Raw genomic sequence first — 25061 nt, forward strand, 5'->3', positions numbered from 1 at the left:
GTAGTTGTTGTCATTGCTTAAAATGCTGCCAATACTGTTCTCCGGTTTGCCACCTTTTTATATATTTCAGGATATATATGAAGCATTTTTCCCTGAAGAGGAGGTTTTCATTACAAATGTAAGGCCAAATTTTGCTGTCTCTTACATGGATAAACTCCAGTTGAAGGTGACATGAGATGGTTCTGTTTAACTGAAAGCAGAGTTTAACCCATTTACTTAAAAAGAGTGAACGGACACTTTTGGCCAGATTTTCAACAGCAGGTGAGTTCAGTTACATGCATTAAAATGCACAAAATTAATATGTGTACAAATCAACTATGTGTGTGCACATAACCATATTCATAACAGGCCTTGTGAAAATGCAGATGAAAATGAAAATTGACTCTTTGGTTTTAATCGGATTTATTTGTGTGAGTAAATCTATTATTAAATCTTGCAATATCTTGTATATTTTTTCATCCTTGTATATTGACAATTTCATTTCAAAATGATTTAAAAAAAGAAAGAAACAATAAATTGATGAGTTTCACTCCAATGCCTGTATTGGTACACTGCTTGGGTGATTGAAACACAATTGAAGTGTGCACCAATCGCCTACTAATGTTCAGCCTGTCACCTTATTGCTGAAAATGAACCATCCTACTCAACAGATCTGTTCCCTGTGAGCATTCAGAGACGTAGCTCCTAACTTCAGTGTCACAAATACACTATTATGTGTTTTATTCATGGTAGCAAATAGAGCTAAGAGAGAATGAGCTTGATCTCTCGCTCTCCTCTTTCTTGTCTTGAGCAGGGGGTTGGACTAAATGACCTCCCGAGGTCTCTTCCAACCCTAATCTTCTATGATTCTTGTGCATCAACAGATTTGTTTACTAAGGCCAGGACCCACAAAGGGACTTTGGCATTGCAATGTTGAGCTTTGCAACATACCTAACTTTCATGCACCTAAAAAATCTCTGGAACAACACTGCAATCCACAAAGCCTGAATAAGGTGCCTTGGCTCCCTAGTCAATGAATGTGGAGATAGAGGCACCTAAGAATGTGATCCACAAGAGCCAGCATGCTAATCATTGGAGGAAGGAGACTGGACCCTGGGTCTCCCATCTCCCTGGTGGTTTTCCTAACCACCAGATTATATAATCTAAAATAGAGAAGGCACTATTTGTTCTCCTCTATACAGTGCTCACTGTTCCTCCATACTATTGGAGGTACAGTAGATGATAATTACTTAGATAGAGCCTTATTTTTTCAAAAGAGCTGTACAAACAGTCCCAATTAACCCTCACATTAATTAATCCTGTAGGACAAGTATTAATATCCCCATTTTACAAGTGGAGAATACAAGAAGGTCAAGGTCAGACAACAAATAATTGTCAAACAAAGACTTAAACCCAAATCTGTCATCTGAGGTCTAACCCACTATCTTTCACTGTCACTCAGCTACTTTATTCAACCTTTCTTTGTATCAGTTTTCCCATTTGTATAACGGGCCTCACAATGCTTTGCAGTTATATCATACTTCTTATCTGTAACTCTCAAAATGCTTTACAAAGATGGGTAAGTATTAATATCCTTATTTTGCACACTGTATAACTAAGCACAGAAATTTAAATCAATGTGTGAGATAGGCACCACAGTCTAGTGAAGCACACACAAAAAATCTCACTTGAAAAGATATGGGCATTTTAAAATAGGTGGCTAGAAAGACAATTATTTTGCTAACGTGACTACAATGATTGCTATTAAGTCCCCATTATGATAACAAATATTTTGGTCTTTCTGGAAGTATAGAATTAAGAAAAGATATGATTAAGAAACATATTTTTGAACTTTGATAAGAAACCAAGCCATTCTGTACTTTTTCAGATTGGAGTATGGACCTAAAGTTATTGTCCCTGATTTTCCTTTCATTTAATCCATATTTGCACAAAGGTCTCTCCATCTTCAATAGATGGGTCCATCAGATCCAGTTCTTCTGTTTTCTCCTGCCTACTCATCTAGTTCTCCATCTTGCCTTGCCCACTGCTCTTGTTCCCTTGCGGCTCCTCCTGCCAGAAACCACTGGTTTTCATTCCCAACCCTTTTGTTCCTGAAAGATATTCTGGAATTAATGAGCTAGAGTCCATATGAACAAATTTAAATGACTAATACTTAACAATGTCATAAAACACAAGGTATCATTAACTTTGGTATCACTAAGGACATAAGGAACTACTTATTCTTGTCAATTCTACCACACTATTGTTCTGCCTCTTGTCCCAATATTTCCTATGGAAAATGGACATAAAAATTCACCTCCTCCATATGTATGTCTAATTTCTATTTAGGTCCCTAATTTAATATCACAGAGAAATCATGAACTGTAGCATCTTGTTCTAGCTTGTGTCAGTGTTTTTGGATCTACCTTTAAGAGTTTAGGGCCACAGAATAGTTTCTTTGCTGGTTAAGAAAAGAAATATTGCCACCACATGATTTGCATTGGTCAAAGGCAGATTCATTCCATAACCCCTGTAAGCATTTTGGAGAGTAACTCTGTCTTCCTATGTGTTTGTGTTATCTAACACAACAGGATCCTGATCTTAATTGGGTCTTCTGGGAGATACCACAATATAAATAATCAATAATCCAGTCTAGTCGGAGGCTGGTATTGAATTAATTTCCTTCATGATGGCCAAATTGTCCTTCTTGTACCATCACCAGGACTGTTCAATGGCACCAACAGCAGAAACTACAAAAGCAACAGCAAGGTATATTGAAGTAGTTCCTCCATTCTATTATTATCTAACACTAATCAGTTTCAGGACACTATGTGCTGATCCACTAGAAGCACTTTACGCAGAAGACTGTAAGATAGAAAGTCATTAAAACCTGCACAGTTTTTTGATATTTTAAAAGTCTCTCTATTATCAATTCAATTTTCAGGAGGGTAACAATAAATCAGTTTTTAAAATGTTGAAGTTAGCATAACATTTCTTAGCCCAGAAACAAATGATTGTAGTAAATTTGGCTTAAAATGACTAACCATGTGCACATTGTAAGAGAGAAAATGAACATGCTTCTTAAAAAATTCAGATGTTCTAGTACTCCTCTAGTATTCCTATAATTTAAAAATGGCATTAATTTAATACATCTGTCCTCAGATTCAATAGCTGTCAGAGGAATATTAAGCACATTCATGTCAGAGGAATATTAGGAATATTCAAACACTAGGGTATTTTAACAAGAGATTTAGAAATGAACAACAGTATATTATTCTCTCTCTCTAATTACACATAGGTAGAGAAACTTGAGTGATGCTATTGATTGATTCAGATATTAGAATTATTATTAAATTTTCCATAAACGGAGGGGACTCTAAGGCTTGGTCTACACTACCCCCCCTAATTCGAACTAAGGTACGCAACTTCAGCTACGTGAATAACGTAGCTGAAGTTCGAAGTACCTTATTTCGAATTAGTTCAAACTTACCTTGGTCCACACTCGGCAGGCAGGCTCCCCCGTCGACTCCGCGGTACTCCTCTCGGCGAGCTGGAGTACCGCAGTCGACGGCGAGCACTTCCGGGTTCGACTTATCGCGTCCAGACTAGACGCGATAAGTCGAACCCAGAAGTTCGATTTCCAGCCGTCGAACTTGCCGGTAAGTGTAGCCAAGGCCTAAGCTAGCAGATTGGTCTGGAAAGGTATAGAAAGAAGTGCCACTTCAGCAGCATTGTTCCCCTCCTTACTTTGAAAGCCCCTCCACAGATAATTGTGGGGTTGAGTAGGGGCACAGCTCTTCTCCACAAAATCTTCCCCTCCTGTGATAGAGGATATCCAGGCTTAATTTAATGCTACTTGAAAACAGAGGCATAGCCATGGGTGGGGCTAGGTGAGCTGCAGCCCACCCACTTAGCATCCAGGCCCACCCAAATCTGAGCAGAGGTGTAGTGCTGCCACAGTGGCCCAGAGCATCACTCAGGCACCTGAAATACAGGAAGAGTGCAGGCAGGGCTGGAGCCATCTGAATCCACAGGCTGGGAGGGAGGGAGTTGAACCAGGTGTGTGTGGGGGTGCCTTGTGGGGGCAGATCTAGGTGGGGCCAGCGCTAGGGCCAGAACGAAGCCAGTCTGGGCGCCTAGGCACATGACTGGGCTGGACATGGGCAGGGCGCTAGAGACAGAGGCAGCAGTGCAGGTCACACAGACACAGAGGCACCAGGAGGACAGAGGGACGTGGCTGGCCGGGCGGATGGATACTGAGCCGGAGTTGAGAAGGGTGGGCAGAACTCTAGCTTGTGCACACCGGGCAGCCTCATCTTCTGGTGCCTGCTGAGTGGTAAGGGCCAGCTAGAGGGGGTGGGGGACACAGGCCCCCTGATCCCTCCTGCCACCCGCCCCAGGGCCCCAGATCCCTCCTGAACCCCCACAATCCCTCCTGCACCCCAGTCCCATCCCTGTACCACCAGCTCCAGGCTCTGCTATGCCCCCCAGTTCTGCTGCCTCACCCATGTCCTGCACCCCCCGGGTCCTGCCCCTTCCCCCCAACTCTGGCCCTTGGCCTTTGCCCTCCCCCATCCAGCTCCCCCACCCCAGTTTTCCCTCCCCTCTCTGGATAATCTCTCTCTCTTCCCAAAATGGCGAGGCTCAGGAAACCTGTTTACGCTGGAGGGTAGAGATAGGATACAGAGGGACCTAGACAAATTAGAGGATTGCGCCAAAAGAAACCTGATGAGATTCAACAAGGACAAGTGCAAAGGCCTGCACTTAGGACGGAAGAATCCCATGCACTGCTACAGACTAGGGACCGAATAGCTAGGCAGCAGTTCTGGAGAAAATGACCTAGGGGTTACAGTGGATGAGAAGCTGGATATGAGTCGACAGTGTGCTCTTGTTGCCAAGAATGCTAACGGCATTTTGGGCTGTATAAGTAGGGGCATTGCCAGCAGATTGAGGGACGTGATCATTCCCCTGTATTCAACATTGGTGAGGTCTCATCTGGAGTACTGTGTCCAGTTTTGGGCCCCACACTACAAGAAGGATGTGGAAAAATTGGAAAGGTTTGATAGCTACTTTCAACTACTTGAAAGGGGGTTCCAAAGAGGATGGATCTAGTTCTGGTTCTCAGTGGTACCAGATGACAGAGCAAGGAGTAATGGTCTCAAGTTGCAGTGTGGGAGGTTTAGGTTGGATATTAGGAAAACCTTTTTCACTAGGAGGGTGGTGAAGCACTGGAATGGGTTCCCTAGGGAGGTGGTGGAATCTCCTTCCTTTGAGGTTTTTAAGGTCAGGTTTGACAAAGCCCTGGGTGGGATGATTTAGTTGGGAATTGGTCCTGCTTTGAGCAGGGGGTTGGATTAGATGACCTCCTGAGGTCCCTTCCAACCCTGATATTCTATGATTCCCTGGCTGGGGGAGGGCGGAGTGGGCAGGGAGATGTAGCCTTTGGACTCTGCCTATTATCCCCCATCTCTGCCTTAAGGAATGTGGGGAATTTCAGCCCGAAGGGGGGGAACTTTTTTTAGCCGAGCAGTCAGCCACACTGGAGCATGAGGGTGGGGTCCTCGCTCCATGTGCATTATCAGCTTGGCAGGCGAAGCCATTTCTGGAAGCACCAGGGCTAGGAAGAGGGTGTGGTGTTGGGGGAGACGCTGAGCTGGCACTCTGCCCGCCCACACAAATTTCCACTCCTAGCTACACCACTGCTTGAAAGAAGCATTAACTTGGGCTCTGCACCTGCACTTTCCTTAGAGCAGGAATTTTATGTAGCCATAGGGTGCCTGGCCAATAGCAGCATAGCTCCTACAAGAGCCTGGCTGCTGGGGTGGGGGAAAGAGGAGGGCAAAGGGCTCAGTAGTCTGAGGCGACAGTGTAAATGAAACTTCCAGAGGTAAAGCTCTAATCCCCTTCCATAGCAGAGTATAATTTGACCATTTGAGCTGTGGTCTGTCAGAAGTACAGAACATGCAGAGATTTTCCATGCCAGAAACGTATGTGTTCAATGGGATATATTCTATCTACCTCATTGAGGTAAATAATGTTATATTAAGAGCAGAATCACCATCAGCACAGACTTTGTGGTATAACTGGTTTACTGTCCTTCTGGAAGGCTTATATTGGAAAAACATCAAGGCCTTTGAGGATAAAATTTATTGAGCACAAGAGCACTCTAAGATGTGAGGAATCAAAGTCCTGGTTGCTAAATGTGTTACGTGAGACACTGGCTGAGTTTCCAAATAAACGGTTTTCACTTTATTTGCACCTTGCCTCTGCTGTCACTAGACTCGTAGGCACCATGGTGATGGGGAGAGTAGAAGAATCTGTATAGAGTAAACTGACCATACTTCATAAAATATCTTTCAGTTTCAAACCTGGGATTTATAGGGGTATATAATGTGCACAAGTATTGAGAAGCTTAAAACTGAAATCCTCTTGGGTTGTAGTTAAGCTTATGTGTTAGAGTTCATAGGACCAGGGCATTCATGTTCTCACTTATTGCCAATTATTTACAGCAGAAGTGCTGAACCTGTAAACTGAGGTTACAAAAAAAAAAAAACCCCTTCTATTAAATACATCAAACCCATAACATTTTAACTCTCCTGCACTATTTTTCTTGTCTCTCCTTTATTGACCTGTATCCGTTTGGTGGAACTATTTGGGCCTTGAGAAATTGAGAAATGTGTTCAGAGGAACATCCTGTAATTTAGAACTTTGAAATGTACTTTTTAGATTCTCAAAAATCAGACCATGTTTGAATTTTCATTTCTTTTGTATTGAATTTTTCCGTATGTTGACAGGTTGACTAATTTTATCTATCGGTAGTGCAACATTTCTACTACACTCATCAATATGTTATCTGAACATTTTGCAAAATTAAATTTATATTAAAAGGAGATCTCCAGTTCTTTCTCTTTCCCTCCCAGTGAGGCTCATGGTCATCCTAATCTTTTGTAAAAATTAGTTCCAAAAGTATCCTAGGCTCAAGACTGAGAGTTGAGGAGTTATGCATATTAAATTATAAACATCAAAACATCAAGGCAAAATATTATTGTAACAATGCCCAATTTTATAAATGGATATTCACTTTTGAAAAAACTCACGGAGAATGAAAATATCTAAAAGAATTTCCCCCATATGTATTCTTGTTTGGAACCTAACCTACTGTTTTTAAATCCCTCCACTTTCACATACGGAGCATAAAAATTAACTATGTATTAGCCAGTGTTATTCATAAGCCAGTAATTCATGCGTGAAATGTCATCCTTAGTCACATTAATAAGCCAATATCAATTCCAGAAAACTACAACTTTTTTCAGATAATTTTTCCAGTCTAAACAGTAAAGTAAAACATATCAGAATTTAATGTTATAAAATGTATCTTACCTGAGTGTTTGTGGAATGAAGCTGATTCGTGTCACTACAGTATCAAAAGTACAGAAACCGTAAAGACTTTGAATAAGAAAGGATACATTCGTATGGCTCCTGTTCTTGTCCCCACAGCCAGAATTTTCTGAACTGGGTCAAAAGCTAAGGCAGTGGGCAAATAAGGAAAACCATGGCGAACCGTCTGAAATAGAGCAAACAAACACAATTAAAGTATAGGACCTGTAGCATTAAATACACTATACATATCAACTGCATATAAGTAGAATCTACAAATTGATCAAAACTGTATTATTCATAATACATTTTATCAAAAACCTATTTTGAAGGATATTCTATTTAGAACCATACCGTTTATTTTTCATCAAAGCTATTTTAAGTTACGTATTTTACCCAGTAATATCATTGATTTTATATATATTTATAGTAACAAAGGAAATGACAAAATATGTATGAATGAAAACTGGTACATGTTGTTCATTTGCTGTATAGATATTCTTTCACACTATCAAAGACAGCCCTAGATGCCAACTGATGACATTACATGAAATGGTGCCTCAAAACACTGCCACAAACAGGAGCAACAGAAAGGAAATGGAATTAGAACAGGAGTTCTCAAAGTAGGGGTCTACTTCAGTTTTCAGGAGGGACACAATCATCCTCCTTTTCTTATCCTTTAATTAAAATATATTAATGTTTCTAGTCCTAATAGTTGCAGAGATAAACTTGAAAAAGTGAACTGAGCATAAACTGGTGAGTAATGCATGCCTGAATCTTCAGACACGCTGAAACAATAGCAACATAGCCCTTAAACTGGATATTGTGAACATGTTTTAGGAGGAGGTGAGGAATCTGCCCTTCTGATGTTGCCAAGTGGGAGAAATGCCCCAGATAGATTACAGTATGGAAAAAAGAGTCCTGTAGGGGAAATGTTGAGAATTACTGCACAAAAACGAAAACAAAATGTTTAATAAATTATAGCAAATTAACTACTCCTGCCATAGGGCTTCTGAAGAACATTGGCCTCATTACTGCTTAGTCCCCAAATTGCAAAAATCTAACCTATGTTGATGAGAGAGATGCTGCTGCCATAATCATGATTACAAAGATGTACAATAGTAACTAATTATTGTCGGTGATGTAGAAATTTAACAAAGACTTCAATCACTCTGGTTCCAGACTCTCTTTGGTTGGGAGGTCTGCTTTGCCACGTCTATGGCAGCATTACTTCAAAACAAACAGCGTGGTTTTCAGTATCCCAGCCCGAGTTGGAATATTGGGCAATACAAATCCACAGCTGTCATCAAACATTCAAGGACCACCAAGATTTTGAATTGGGGCAATATTCTCTACTGTCTCTGCTCTTTGGTCCCCACCCCCGACCCCCATTGCCTATTTCACGGACTTCCTTGATAACCGGGATTTTTGTGTTCTTGTGCATTCATTTCCTTCACTGTGAGAAGAAAGCATGATCCTGCACTGGCTTATTTTTGCTGTTAATAATTAAAAGTTCTCTCTGAAGAAGATAATATATTTTTCATTTCCAGCAATTCCAGTACCAATAACATTTTCTTGTAGGGTTTTCCTGGCTAGAGTTTCCCTTCGATCTGGAGGCCTGGAAGGTCAAGGATTTTATAAAACCTGTTCTGCATTTGTGTCCATATTTTTAGCATTTTCTTTTTATTCCCAGTGTTCTTATGGTGTAAAAAGTCCGACTTTTCATTCATAAATAACCCTCAAAAGACATGTGGAGGGATGTTTGTGTATTTACATATGTATGAGTAAGGTTGACAATGTAATCAACAGTCCCTGTCAATGCTGTATTCTGATAGTTCAGAAATCAGAAGAACATCCTAGCATTTAATGAATGTAAACACAGGATATTCTTGGTATTCACCTCTCTTTGAAATATAGTATGAATGGTGGAGGCACAAGCAAATTGACTTATGTTATTTCTGTAGCTAAGTACACCTCTACCCTAATATAATGTGACCTGATATAACACGAATTCTGATATAACGCGGTAAAGCAGCACTCCAGAGGGGTGGGGCTGCGCACTCAGCAGATCAAAGCAAGTTCAATATAACGCGTTTTCACCTATAACGCAGTAAGATTTTTTGGCTCCCGAGGACAGCGTTATATCGAGGTAGAGGTATACCGGTGATGGACCTCCTTCAAAGTCATCCTAATTACCTTTTGGTCCCAGAGAAAACTCTCAACTTGCCAAAGAGGACATGAAATTGTATAAAAGAACCTTGGATCCTGATTCTGTCATCTCAGATCTGCTTAAGCTTCATCAGGGGAAGTTTGAGTCGCAAGACTGAGGTCCCAGTTATGCTGGTACGCCCTGAATATGAGATTTGGACATTGGACTATAATCTATTAACTGAATTCTAAAGGAACTCTTTGCAACTATAAAGCTTACCATCTCTGCTATGAATCTAAACCTCCATGAACTGAACTCATGTCTGTATGTATATTGATCTTTTTAACCATTTCCTCTCTCTTTTGTTTTTTAATAAATTTTAGTTTAGTTAATAAGAATTGGCTGTCAGCATGTATTTGGGTATGATCTGGAATAGTCAATAACCTGGGAGGTAATGTGTCCGATCCTTTTGTATTGGTAGAACTTTTTCTTTTATATGATGAAATACGATTTTCAGAAATCATCATAATTAACTTAAGTACCTAGATGGAGGCCTCAGGTTGGATCACTTTAAGGGAACTGTGTTGTTTGGACTTCTGAGTAACCAGTAAGGTAATAAAAATGCTGTTGTATGCTGGCTTGGTAAATCTAAGGATTGAAATATCCACCAGCTTTATGGGGATTGTCTGCCCCATTCTTTGCAGTTCACCCTAATTGAGTGACCATACCTGGCCCCCACTGGAACCCTGGTCACAAACTGTATTTTCTGTATAGGTCAACATGGATTTTTTTACATTAAGTTGAAGACTCAATTCCAGGAACAGAGAAAAAGCCTCTGAGTGGCTGACAGCATTCTTTCATAAGACTGACCCATGAACAGCCAATCATCGAGATACAGGAATACTAAATCGTCTCTCAATGAAGGTAAGTGGCCACCACTGTTAGAACCTTTGAAAACACTCTTGGAGCTGAGGTGATTCAAAAGGGGAGACTCAGTATTTAAATGATCCTGGTCTGTAACAAATGTTTGTTTTATTTTCTGTGAGATGGGTGTATCACTATATGGCAATATGCATCTTGTAGGTTGAGGGACAAAAACAAATCCTTGAATTTAGTGAAGAAATTATAGCTGTCAGAGTCATCATCACGAACTTCTGAGACTTTACAAAATTAGTTTAGTAGTCTTAAAACTAAAACCAGCCTCCACCTTCCATTTTTCTTTGGCATGAGAAAGTACCTCGATTAGAAGCCCTTTCCCTCATGTTGAGCAGAGACAGACTATCATTCCTAAACAAAGAAGGAAGTTTATTGCCTGTCTCAGGAAGAGCTCGTGAGAGGGGTCCCCGTCAGCGATGGGTATAATAGGCCAGGGGAGGCTCAGCCTCCCTTGGCACTGCCGTGGCCGCCAGACCCTGGTTGCAAGTTTTGGGGGGTAGTTTTTATTTAGTATGCCTGTAGTGCGAGAAACTGCTACATGTAAGAATTTTGCTACCTGTAGCAGTTACTCATATGTAAGGAATTGTAAAAAACTGCTATCTGATGTAGCAAATTCCTACAGATAGCAGTTCCTTGAACAACTCCAGTCATATGGAGGGGGAGGCTGTCTTGGGCTCCAGCCACTGACAGTCAGAGATCTAACCAACCAAATTAATGAGGCTACGTGAAAACCAGTAATATGGAATCCAGAATCCTGTCTGATTTTCTTAAGAACTCTTGCGGAGGTAAGAAGGTGAAGTAGTACAAGAGCATGTTAACTTATAGAGGCAGAAGAATGTCGGCTGGTGCTGCACTCTACCCCATACTTTGGGCTGTGCCTAACAGGCACAGTGTAGCCCTGTAGCAGGGTGCTGGTGCAAAAGCACCTAATTAGTCCCTGCCTAGTCTGCTCCAATCAGGGGAAGCAGATTGGGGCAGATGGAAAGGGCCTGATGCCAGCCTGAGGATTGGCAACACCTGCTGGCCTGACAAGCCAAGGGCTATAAAGGTTGGGAGGGAGCCAGAAGGCTGGGGGGCAGCCAGGGAGAAGTCAGTCAGGGAGGGAACTGGAGGCCTCCTAGTTGAAGGCTGACTCTGCCAGTAAAGGAGCTGACTAATCCTGTAAAGCTTGTATATAGACAGATACTGGTGGTGGGATAACCTTAAGTAAATAAAGACACAGGTGTTGCACAACCCTGAAGCCTCTCTGAGCCTTATTGGGGGAGCAAGTGGGCCCCAGGAAGACGGCCGGGTCGTGGACCCTGTTACAAGCCCTAAACTACTGATACTAGAATAAGAAAATACCACAAAACTAGAAATCATGTACATGATTAAACTATTTAAATAGCAGACAGCGGGTCACAAAGGGAATCCTAAAATAGCAGCCTGTGCTCTGTGGATTGTAGGCACTACTTATTCTTGCCATGAAAGAAGGAGCCAAAAAGGGTGACAGAGAAGGCAGTGAGGAGATGGGGCTTCTCGCCACATAATCCCACCTTCTGCTGCCTTTTTGGCATCTTGATCCCTGGAGGCAGAAGAATGGAGCAGTACCTGTGCTCCTCAGATCACATCTACTGTATACCAAATATATACAATGTTTTCTTCTAAACAAAACAAACCAAGTTGAGGATACAACTTTAGCCAAAATGCTTCTTCAGCATTTTGAATTCCTTTTTCAAAGGCAATGAGTTGGAATAAACTTTACCCCACCAATATGCATGTACATCTAATTAATATTCTTTATGCAAATAAATTATCTAGACTTACGTAGGATAAGATTAATTGGGTCTGCCAGCGTTTCACTCATAAAACTGAAACATTACCAAAACTGTATAGAACACAACACAGTCATTTCAGTTCAATTAAGCTACACAGGAGATGTAATCAGATTCTTTTGTAGCTGTAGCAACAAAATCCCACTAGAATTTAGTGTGCATGCAACAATATAATTATTTATACAGTGATGATAGCTTTAATAACTCTTGTCCTATGGTAAGATATATTAGCTTGTAAAGCTATTTCCTTTCAAAGTATTTTTGATCTTCCATAAATAACTCCAGAAAATACAGACTTAAAATTGTAAAGCGTTTCCATGAAGTAACACAGTATATGCTCAGAAACTGTCCATGTGTAATCTGTCTAATAATGTAAAATTTATAGAAGCCTGGAGTTTTGTTAATATTTTCTAGATAAAACATTTTGGGGGTAAAATTTGAAAGCAGGACTGATTTATTCAGGTGTGTAATTATTTGAGAAAATACTTTTTTTTTTTGGGGGGGGGGGGGGGGAGGGTTTCAAATGGATAATGATGCCCAGGGTTACGAGTCAGGATGGTAGATTCTATTTCCAGTGTGCCACCAACATGCTTTGTGTCCTTACATAAGTCACTTACACTCTTTGAACCCAGTTTAGCAAAGTATTTAAGCACATGCTTAAATCCATCCCTATCCAACACACTTAAGCCCCATGCTTAACTTTAAGCACATGCTAAATCCTATTGATGTGAACAGGCCTTAAGCAATTACCTAAAAATAAGCCTATTCTTAAGTACTTTGCTGAACAGGGATGAATTTATGAATTAGGGCCTTTGTGCTTCAGGGATGCTCTTACCAAGCTTTGTAAGAAATGTATAAATATCAAGTATTATTACTTTTATTGATGTTGAATGCAGAGGTGAAAGGGGGCTTTAAAACAGTACATTGCTACATGTGGTGGAGCCAAGCTCAGCCATGCTCTCCTTCCTCGATGTGTCTTTGTGCCTGGACCTGCCCCGTTGAGTTCTCTACTCACTGCCCACAAGAGGTGGAGAGAGGGAGCAAATCAATACTGGGCTTCCATCCCAAGACAAAGGAGACACAAGACAATGCTGAGAACACTCCAGGCTTCCTCTCGGGACAACGAAATGATCTGAGGTTTTTTTTATGCTTCCCAGTTTCTTGTCGAAACTGAAACATTTGACATTTTAAAAAAAAACATTGGGTTTTGCCCCTTCCCCACTTTTCCTTTATTCCTGTCTGCCACAGAATGCACCAAACTGAACTATGTTTACATTTTTGTTCCTTTTCCCATTCTGTAACTGCACCCATCGACTTTAACCAAGCATATCTGTAATCTTTAGATCAACCAAAGACCTTGTTAAAGTTGACGGATGCACTAAGCACCCTTCATTTTGGCTTAAATTGCTCCTTCCATTTAATGCCCCTTTGTGTAGGGATAGCTGAAACAACAGAAGCCCATGGCTCAAAGGCCATCATAGCAAGGCCTGAGCAGAAGCTAAGCCATACGGGCAGAGGAACACAGGGGCTGGGAATTGATTGATGACAGTTGTATGTGTCTGTGTGTCAGAAAGGCAAAAAGCAATGAAAAAGCCAAGAGAAAGCCAGCAGACAAAGCAGCAGTTCCCCATCTGGTAATGTAACCTACACACTTAGCATACTCAATACTGAGCAGTCATAAGCATGACCCTGCCAGGGAGCAGAGAGAGAGTTCTTTGTGGCACAAGACTTGCTGAAAAGGCAAGCTTACCAACAGATTTGGTAGATTCTCCTTCACTTAAGTCTTTAAATCAAGGCTAGATATCTTCCTAACAGATATATTATAGCTCAAACTAAGTTTTAGGCTTGATGCAGGAATTTTATTCGGTGAGGCCTGATTTCTGCAGGATATTAGACTAGATCAGAAGAGTCCCTTCTAGCCTTAAAATCCATATATTTATGAAACTGAACATTAGAGCATACTGCAAAAGGTTAAGGTTTTGGTAATGGATTTATCAGTACTGTTTAATTGTATTTTTAGTGTATGTCAAAGACAACTGAAACCATGGATAACAAGCCTTTTTTTAATATTCATAAATATATAAATAAATAATATTGACACCTATTAGTTGTGTATAGTACACCTCTACCTCGATATAACGCTGTCCCCGGGAGCCAAAAAATCTTACCGCATTATGGGTGAAACTGCGTTATATTGAACTTGCTTTGATCCACCGGAGTGCGCAGCCCTCTCCCCCCCGAGCACTGCTTTACCGCATTATATCCAAATTCGTGTTATATCGGATTGCGTTATATCGAGGTAGAAGTGTATATCCTGTAAAAGTGTTTCATATTCTATTTTTAACTATCTCAATCAAATGCTTCATATAAAGAATGAAACAGGACACCATTAACAAATATATTTGTAGTCACTATTAGAATTCCTTCTGATGCCTAAGAAAAGTTATGCTTATGTATTATATTAGCTTCATTTTTGTTTTTGTTTAAAAGTAAAAACAGTATAAATCACATGCCCATATAATTTCTATGTTACCTAACACAGTCACCAAACTGTAACATCCTAAATGCATTCTGCTGAGTCAAGATGATTGCCATTGCATTTATCATCTTTCGGCACAATTCCCAGAAATGGTTCAGCTCTAGTTGTACTACGTGAATTTACAATATTATGTGCTCTAAACTCCATAGTGTTTCTACCTGAGAAAGCTAGCAAACTGTGGTTACTACTTTTAAATCTGTTAAGATTAACAGTTATTTGGCACTTAATGCAAATATACTGATCAGAATGCACTTCATTTAGAGTTGTTTTGAATTTTATATGAGCCTCAATAAGAACTAATTTGTAACTCATCTTTAATCTATGTACCATTAACATAAAGCCTTGATTATTTGGGGGTTGGGGGGAGATAAGTATCAAAATTATATGTGGCACTTATTAATTCTGTATTCTAATGAACTGTGGTCTTCCATTTTTAGTAAAATATTTCTTAGTTATTTTAATAATTTTTTAAAATAATACAAATCCAGTTCAAATCAGTAAGTTTATATAGCTGATTAAAAAACACAAGAGCAAATCTAGAATGTCTCAAGAAACATACAGTACTTGGGAAATGGACATTACCAGGTGCCAAATCATGCCTCTAGGAAGAAAACTGCATAGTGTCAGGAGCTTTCAGAAGGTATCCCTCCATCATGGAGTTTTCCTCCACATTTGTCTTTTGGGGGCAAGGACCCTGAACCAGCAGATCTCCAGAGATCTCAGGAATCTGCTACTGGACAAAGCCAAACTATACAGAGCCTGTGTCTATATGTTGCTGCATTCTGGCCCTTTGAAGCTTTCCCCCACACTCCCTGTTGGCATGGTTGACAGGGGCTGCTTCCTGATGGCTGCTGCCCCTGTAATTCCTTTAAATGGAGTTTCCACATTGCAAAGGAGAGTCCATTCAGGAATTAATATAGCCACAGTCTGTATTAACTTCTAAGCGGATTATTTGTGTAGTTGAAAGAGGGACAACATGATTTTCACCCCTGGCCCTTCATCCCCTTCTGCCTGCTCACTCAGGGTATGTCTATACTGCAACTAAGCACTCATGGCTGGCCCATGCCAGCCGACGCAGGTTTGTGAGGCTGTTTCGTTGCAGTGTAGACTTCTGGGCTCAGGCTGGAGCCCAAGCTCTGAGACCCTCCCACCTCACAGATCCCAGGACCAGGAACCTTTGCAGGGTCTAGGTGAAGGGAAGGTACAATGCCACAAACTCAGCTAACCCTAATCTTTATATGGACAGGAAGATATTGGCTCACATAGGGTCCCCTCCCCATACAGATCAATGAAGCACAATATTGCCTGTTTTCTACTTTTTCCAAAACGTGTCACTTACTGTTTTTAATGCAATAAAATCCTTTTCTACTTTTAAAAGTGGCCGAAAACTGCAATTGTGAGGCTCTATGCTTAATGTCACCCTGATTTCCATATCAAATGTGCTCATTTTACAGGTAAAGAGATTTTTTTTTTTACTTGTAAAAAAGCTGGGTTCTTTCCTTCTCATGCATCATCACTAGTAATCAAAACTCTGCAAGGCAAAATTAAGCTGTTAATAACACTGTTTTCAAAGGGCTTGAACAGGTGTAACTGTGAGGAATTTAGTAAACAATTCAGTTGATGATGCACTAAAGTAGTGGTTTTCAAACTTTTTTCATTTGCAGACCCCTACAAAATTTCAAATGGAGGTGTGGATCTCTTTGGAAATCTCAGACATAGTTTGCGGACTCCCAGGTTGAACACTGCTGCTGTCTTTAAGAAACAGAACCCAGCTAACTCTCGCTTAGTTCTATTGACTCTGACTCTGCAGGGCTAATAGGAGTAGAATTCAGGGGGAAATTATTTTAGTCACTGAAATCAGAAGATCTGACTCGGGTATACCCTGGGAGCAGATCTGTTGAGGGGAAGGTGTCATGATATTTACATAGCCACTTTTCAGTGTATAACCACACTTTAAGCTTTTTTCTCTTCTGAATTCTTATTCAATTAAAAAAAAACTGCATTGTAAAAGGTTATTCAACGAAACACTAAAGAATAGTGAGAAACTTCTGTTCTTGACTGAAAAACAAAACTAGACTTTAAACTGAGACTTTTACCATTTTGATTTCATAAATATCAATTATGAAACATTGTCAATTATGTTTACGTAAAGAATTCACAGGTATGTTATTAGCATTTGAATCAACAAATGAGCCTGTATCATACAATTAATTTTTTTGTATTATGTACATGCAGAGCCCTTTTTCCTTGGAAACAAGCACCTTAACATGTGCTACATCACTTTCATATAACTATATAAACAAATGTTTTTGATACAATTCAGTAATAATCCTACTTCAAAAAAAATAAAAGAAATAACATTACAAAAATTCATATCAAGCTGATCTTTTTTTCTAATATGTCATTTTCATTTGACTGTTTCCAAAAAGTCTACATACAGTATATTTGGCTCATCAAAACATTTTTATTACTAACACACTGTACTTCTACAAGGCATTAAATAAATTCTGAATTCACCCCCTCATATTATTTTGGCCCTTGAAAGGGGTGGTGATATAAAACTACATCTTTCAGTGAAGTAATTTATTTTAAAAAACCAAACACCTAAAACCAGTCACAACAGTAAAGGAAAAATCCTACAATCCTTACTCAAGAATCTTCTCTATATGAGAAAAATTCATATAAAACCAAGAAACTCCAGGAGTCTGATTCTCTGTCCTTCCTCAGGATAGTCATTTTCACCTGTGCAAACTGAGAGCAGAACACTACCAATTCAAACTGGTCATATTTTACCCCCAGTTTGCAGCAATACAAATGCTCACACTATGTGTAAGGCAGTGAAGAATAAGGCTTTAGGAATTTCAGACAGTAATTTCCTACACACTATTCTTTCAGCTATGGTAGGGTTTTTCACATACAGAATGGGTTGGAGACTCAGACCTCCAAATCCACAGATGCGCCAAGATGCTCAAAGAAATTCCATTGATCCTGAACCTCTGCATTATTCCCTGGGCTTTCCCTGTGCCAGTTAAACTCCATCTAAATCTGTGCCACCATTGGCAATAACAACACCATAGTTGCCACATTCACCATACATCTGGGTTTCAGTGTAAGCAGGGTAACCCATGAAAGATAATTTTTGCTGGGCAAGTATTACCCTCTATGGAGATTTTCAAGGACACAAGGTCATGGAGAGTGATCATCCCTTCCCACCTTTCCTCTACCCCCAACCAACAGTGCACCATTCCAATGTACTTACAGAGGAACTTCCAACGGGGCTGGAATAGGAAGGAGTATGCCACAGAGCAACTGTTTCCCTTCTATGAACATTTCACCACATACTCCCATTAGTGCCAGTGAAACTGTAGAAAAGCACTGGGGCCCAGATCCACTAAGATACTTAGACACCAAAGTCCCAGACTTAGATAACTAAGTCCCGGTTTTAGGCAACACTACAATCCACAAAAACCCAGCTAGGCTGCCACCTAACCCTGTATGTGCCTTTATTTTTCCTGGACAAGTTCCCTAGATACTTAAGTTTCTGCCTCTGGGGGCGCACGCTGCGACCAGATGCCGATCTGTCAAGGTGTTACACAAACTGGAGGCGCTCCTATCATTAATAGGGCCCAAGCGCGTAGGCGGCCTCTAAGCATGTCTACTGGATTGGGCCTCATTCAAAAATCTGGCCAGCGGTGGTACACACCTTATAACTTTTAGCCCAGAGGTTAGCACACTCACCTGAGATGTAGGAGACTCAGGTTCAATCTTCCCCACCACTAGAGGGGGAGAAAGGGTTTGAACAGCAGTCTCCCACACCTCCCAGGAGAGTGCTTTAACTCCTGGACTATGAGATATTCTGATATAGGTCTCCCTCCGTCTCTCCTCAGCATTTCCACTGCGTATAAATAACCACTGGAGTAGGGGAACTGGACCCTTAGTTTCCCACCTCACAGGTGGTTGCCCTAACCTAAGACTATATAATCATTCATTCTCTCTCTCCCAACCCCACATTACTATTTCTTGTCCTCATACCCCCACCAAATTATGTGTGGAATGAGGAAGGACAAACAGGATAACCTGGATAATTACAGGCCTGTCAGTCTGACATCAATCCTGGGCAAGATAACAAGAGTTGCTGATAAAGAATGATTAATAAAGAATTAAAGGACGGTAATATAATTAATGTCAATCAACATGGGTTTAAGGAAAATAGATCCTGTCAAACTAACTTGATATTTTTTTGATGAGAGAAGATAAAGTTTGCTGATGTAATGTACTTAGCCTTCTGTTATGCATTTGACTTTGTACTGAATGACATTTTGATTAAAAACTAGAAAGATAAAATTGATATGTCATACATTAAATGGATTAAAAAATGGCTAACTGATAGATCTCAAAATGTAATTGTAAATGGAGAATCCTCAAATGGATGTGTTTCTAGCAGGATCCTGTAGAGAATAGTTTTTTGCCCTGTGCTATTTAACATTTTTATCAATGACTTGGAAGAAAACAAGCCTAACTCAGGCTTGGTGGATTGCAGCTTTGTTCCAATGATTTTGTACGTGCCTAAAAGTTAGACCTTGCAATGTTCAGTGTTGCAGTGCCTGCAGTTGTGGTTCTGGGCCTGGGTCCTCACTCCTTATGTAAAAATCCCACTGGGAAAAATTCAGACCTTGTATAACCAGGCATAACTCTATTGCCTTCATTGGGGCTAGATCTGGCCCATTATCTCAAAATGGGGACTGTGTATTTGGCCCTAAGTCAAAGCAGTTCAAGTAGTAGTTCATATTGATTTGTGTTGTTGTTGCAGCACTAACCATAATAATCTAAAAACAGAAGCTACATTGTGTTCAGAGCAACATTTGTAAAACGGAGAGCTAGTCTGCAGATATTTACCAGAACTGTAAAATATTCAACATTCCTGTAAGTTTTAACAGGAAACATTCCTGTCTCTTCTTCACCACCACTCAGAACACCAAAAATAAGGTGATGGAAGTTTATTAACTAGAAGTAAAACAAGTCTAGCTTCATTGCAGTTATAATTTTCAATACAAAGCATCACCTATAGTTTACGCTGCTTACGTCTTTCCATTTTTAAAGGGTCTTTTTTCAATTGCTTACAACTTTCCAAAATTTTCATATTTGGGAATGAAATTTTCCAGAGCTGATCTTTGCCCAAAGGTAGGTGTTTTGATTGCTGGTGGGAGGTTTAAAATATTTCAATTGAAATAGTTCATCTATTTTTGTGTCTGAAGATACTTGAGAAAGAACTTCTGCTATTATACTAGAACCTTGATTTTATGAATATCCATCTTATGAATGACCAACTATTTTGCTGCCCCCCATAAAAAAAAATCATATAAAATCAAAGTCAATGCAAAATAAGTCAACATCCCTTAATGTCCCAATGCCTTCAATGCACTGGAAATCATTCTGTAGTGGTTTGAAGGACAAGAAGAAAGTGATGTAGTGCACCATACTGCGACTTATGCACTGTACCTACTGTAATTTTGAGATGTTCTATTTTATTAAATTTTCTATTTTACAAACTCCTCAATCCAGTTCATAAAATAGGGGTTCTATTGTTTTAAAATGTTTTTGCCACCTTTTTTGAAAAGCTCTAGCACCACAGCAGGAAGGCTCTAAGATGAAATTTGACAGAGAGATAATCTATAGGTTGGGTTTGTGCTTATCAGTGTTCCAGTGAAATTTTGTTATGGAACATATTTTACAGGCCTTACTCACAACGAGTAGTACCTTACTCCACAAACAGCTCTATTCATTGCAACGTGGTTACTCACAGAGTACTATTCTACACAAATACTATCAGTTGAATTTAGCTCTGTACAATTAAATCAGCTCCCAACTTTCTACTAGCACTGCCACTGCATGTAATTTGAGTGCAATTTTATGATCTTCAACGGTGGATATGGAATTTCATTTATATAATGTTTGATAATGCCTCATCACACGCAAGATGAATAGTGAATGGAACATGGCCTTTCTATGGCTTCTTTATACCTCTACTTTATAGCACTGCAAAGCAGCTGGAAAGCCAGTGGATCCAGCACCCTGCATTCCCATAATGGTTCCTAAGGCACAACTCAGTCCCAACCCTTGGCACGGGAAGCATGTCCAGGAGAGAAGTTGTGTAGCTGGGACAATCCTGTGCGTTACCAGTCCCTGACTACCAAAACAGCCATAGGAGCCATTGGTAACTAGTACAAAGTTGAGCAGCCCTGAGGCTGCTCTACTTTATGCAGGGACGGAACTGGTGCTCTGAAAGTTCCAGGATTAGGGAAGTTTATAAAAGTGACTTACCGTCACCTTTGTGCTCTTCACGTTCACGTTGCTTCAGACACAACTCCAGGATCTAGGTCAAAGAGCACACATTTTGTGCAGGACATAGCATTTTACTGCTATATACAAAAGAGTTTCACATAATAGAATTTCTTTGTTTTTATAAACATTCTTTTACAAATTCCTAGGAAATTTCATACAAAAAATAAGAGCGCATTAAGGGTGGAAAGTGATGCACCCAAAAGTCAAGTAAAAACCAAGATTAAGTTTGCTCACACAATCTTAACTCCAGCTCTAACCCTTTTGCATGTGCATTATGATACAGTCCTTAAGGCTGATTCTCCACTGTCTCTCCACTTGTATAGTCATTTACATCCATGCAAAGTAAATATAAAATGCTACCAAATCAGAATGAAAATGTTTTATCCTCATGTTGCAATCTCACTACAGATGTAAGGACATAATGTGCAAGGTGCCGGAGAATCAGATCTTTATGTACATGACCACATGCTATTATCCCTGCATTTACTCACCCTGTGTGCAGGCTAAACAGTATACAATATCTGAGGCAGGGATACATTAGTGAATGAAACAGGGGTCTTACAGATTTGTGCTTTATTTTTTATCCATTTCTATTTACAATTACCCCAGTGTAAATCTGGAGTAAAACCAAATTTACACAGGTGTTTACTGAAAGTATATTTAGTCCTTCCATGTACAGGACAGATGGTATGTGGTGAATGAGGAAAACATCAGAGGACCTGCAACTCATTTAGCATGCAGTCTGCATGATGTACAGTGAATGAGGCAGAGGATTTCTCACTGAATAAGGAGCATAAAAATAAATATTGAACAGCTGACTCATTCTCAGTGCACCATCCAACCTGTATACAAAGGTCCAGATCCTCGGTGCAAATCCGATCTACATCAGTTGAGGATCTGGTCCTAAATCAGGCAGATATCCTGAGGAAATAATAATACATGATCATATATTAAAGACTAGATTGTAGTGCATACAAGCAAGGGGACAGAGGTGTCAGGTTCCAGACTTTTGGGTGCTTCAATTTGCAACATTAATGTTCTTTTATTGTAGTTTTTTTGTATGAAATGTAAGCAATCCATTTTAATTGTTTAAGCCATAATCCTGCAAACAGATGTGCTAGGGTGGACATTTGCATCTGCACAACATTCCAGTGAAATCAGTGTGGCTGCTTTTAAGAACAGGGGTCTGTGCTAGTACATCCACTAGCAACCAGAATCAGAGTCTTAAATGTAAAGGTCAAATTTTGCATTGACTTACACCTTGTGCAATCCTGTTAACTTCAGAACTATACAAAGTGTACGTAATCACAAATTTGTCCCTAGCTGCAGGCACCAAACATCTCCCACTTGCATTACCAATCTTTTATCATTCACAAACCTTGCTAGCGAGCAGGCCTATTAAACCATGGACAAAACCATCCAGGGATAGCATCACATTCCATTTAAAGAGCTAAGTATTATCAACCATCTGTACTTGACAACATTGTTATCTCCTCCCCCAGATACACACTACTTACACTTCAAATCATACAACACTCTATGCTCTTCTCTCACTCCCAGCAAGCATTTTATATAAGCTGTGACAAGTTAACAAATCCATGTAAACAGCTTTTTTAAACACAGACATGTAGGGCTGGAAGAGCCCTTGGGAGGTCATCTAGTCCTGCCTCAGCATTGGGGGCTGGAAATCTCTATTACAGAAAAAAAATGCACAATGTATTTGCACGATCTTGGGTACGTCACTTCACCTCTCTCATTTCTCATTTTCTCCATCTGTAAAATGAAGATCCGCCTTTGAAAAGCACGTAGAGATCAAATGTATAGGTCCCTTCTTGAGGAAAAATACTATATTGCTAGGTATTATTGTTTTGTAAAATATTTTTATAACTCCAATGCCCTTTTCCCACATCAGATGTCATAAAAGTAGCAGGTACAATAGAATCTTTTCAGTCAATGGACTGCATTTACTGCATACATTCCCCCCCCCCCCCACCTAAGTAGACCAGCCCATACACTCACTTAGGGTTACCATATTTGACAAATAAAAAAAGAGGACCCTCCATGGGGCCCTGGCCCCGCCCATTTCCCACCCTCTTCCCCACCCAACTCCACCCCTTCCCCGCCCCAACCCCGCCCTAACTCCGCCCCCTCCTCCCTCCCACTCCCAGCCACGCGAAAAGGGCTGCCCGAGTGCTACCGGCTTCACGGTTTGCTGGGCAGCCCCCAGACCCTGCGCCCCCAGTCGGTGCTTCCGCAGTGCAGCTGGAGCCCGGGAGGGGAAGTGCCCAGCCGGGGGCACAGGGTCTGGAGGCTGCCCGGCAAACCGTGAAGCCGGTAGCGCTTGGGCTTCAGGCAGCCCCTATGCCTCCGGACCCTGCGCCCCCAGCAGGGCACTTCCCCTCCCGGGCTCTGGCAGCGCAGGGTCCGGAGGCATGGGGGCTGCCCAAAGCCTGTAGCGCTCGGCTCTTAAACAGAGCCAAAGAGTCAGGGGAGGAGCAGAGCAGCCGCGGGAGGGGAAGTGCCCGGCCGGCATTTTGCCGGACATGTTTGGCTTTTTGGCAATTCCCCCCAGTCGGGGGTTTGATTGCCGAAAAGCCGAACATGTCCGGGAAAAAACGGACGTATGGTAACCCTACACTCACTGCCATGGGCTGCTGCCTCCTGTTCCCTTTATGTTCCTCTCCAGGGGCTGACAGCATAGGGTGCCACCACCTTCATGGGGACAAGTTGGCCTCTCTTTCATTGGGAGCAGTGGGAGGTGGTGGCCTTTTGGAAAGAGGGAATCAGCCTATGACCTCAGTCTCTTACAAACAATATGAGATAGCAATTTTGTGTGTTTCTCTCTCGGGAAGTTCTTATGAACCAGATAAATTTTAGTTATGAAATATAATGGCAAAAAATGATAATTAATCTTAAATTCTCCTTTTCAAAAGCTATATGTTACACCAGTTCTAATGAAAAGAGAGGGAAGGCGAGAGGGGGAAACTCCGTGTATGCGTGCGTGCACACACATGTGAAGGAGAACATAGGGTCCAGGGGGAAGGGGGAAATTGGAGTACGTGTGTGCACGCAAGGAATGTGGAGAAAGTGGGGGAGAGGAAATTTGGAATGTGTGTGCAAGGAAAGAATCTTGAATGTACACTCTGGCTCAACAAAGCAACTGCAAACCCTGTTTACCTAGCTAGTATACTTTGTGCTGCTCCAGAGTGGCAGAAAACAGACTTTTATGGCTTATTTTGGCCATAAAAATTAAAATGATTTAAGGTTGACACTTCATATCTTCAAAGCATTAGAAGTATCACATGGTAACATTCTCTTTGAGTTTCTTGTTTAGTGTTCATATATGATATTTTTAATTAAAAATAAACAAGGAAATTCCCAGACAAAAACTACATTAAATTGGCGTTAAGGATGAGAGTACATATTAGTAATTTAGGGTTAAATACTTTGCAGGAATGTTGTCCAAGAACCAAATATTATAAACCTTGGAAATTAAGAGTTAAGCTTACACTTGAAAGAAATCCAGAAATGTTACAGTATGTAAACGCACAGTTAAGGACACTGATCAACCTTATCTCTGCCCTGCAATGGACCCCATAAGGGATGGAAACAAATCTAGTGTGTCTTTAAAAATCAGTTTAATCTAATCTAGCATCACAAACACTAAAATGTCTTAATCACAATCACATAGTTATTACACAGTGTCACTACAGGACAGTGTCATTCAGCCAATGACAACACAGCCCCTGCTGAAACCACAGAATGGAGACTACCAGGATAGGGCATAGGGGAAGTTGTCCTTGCAGGATGGCTACTGCCTGAATGCATCTTGGGGGGTAGATATCCCACTCTCAGATCAACTGGGGTTGGGAGGCATCACCCTTGCACAATCCATAAGCCCCCCAACCCAATCTCCCTTGAGGGG

The 25061-nt window shown here is 40.7% G+C and overlaps 1 protein-coding gene across 12 annotated transcripts in view; it reads right to left on the reverse strand.

Annotated features, from left to right (window-relative positions):
* Positions 1 to 25061, reverse strand: part of STXBP5L (syntaxin binding protein 5L) — a 398900-nt gene that overhangs the window by 361895 nt on the left and 11944 nt on the right. For all 12 annotated transcript variants that reach the window (XM_065586857.1, XM_005292701.5, XM_065586846.1 and 9 more), the window contains exon 2: positions 7446 to 7543. In XM_065586857.1, the coding sequence (XP_065442929.1) occupies positions 7446 to 7543 (98 nt within the window). The remainder of the gene's footprint in view (positions 1 to 7445; positions 7544 to 25061) is intronic.

This window comes from Chrysemys picta, chromosome 1 (assembly GCF_011386835.1).
Source record: "Chrysemys picta bellii isolate R12L10 chromosome 1, ASM1138683v2, whole genome shotgun sequence".
Classification (NCBI taxonomy): Eukaryota; Metazoa; Chordata; order Testudines; family Emydidae; genus Chrysemys; species Chrysemys picta.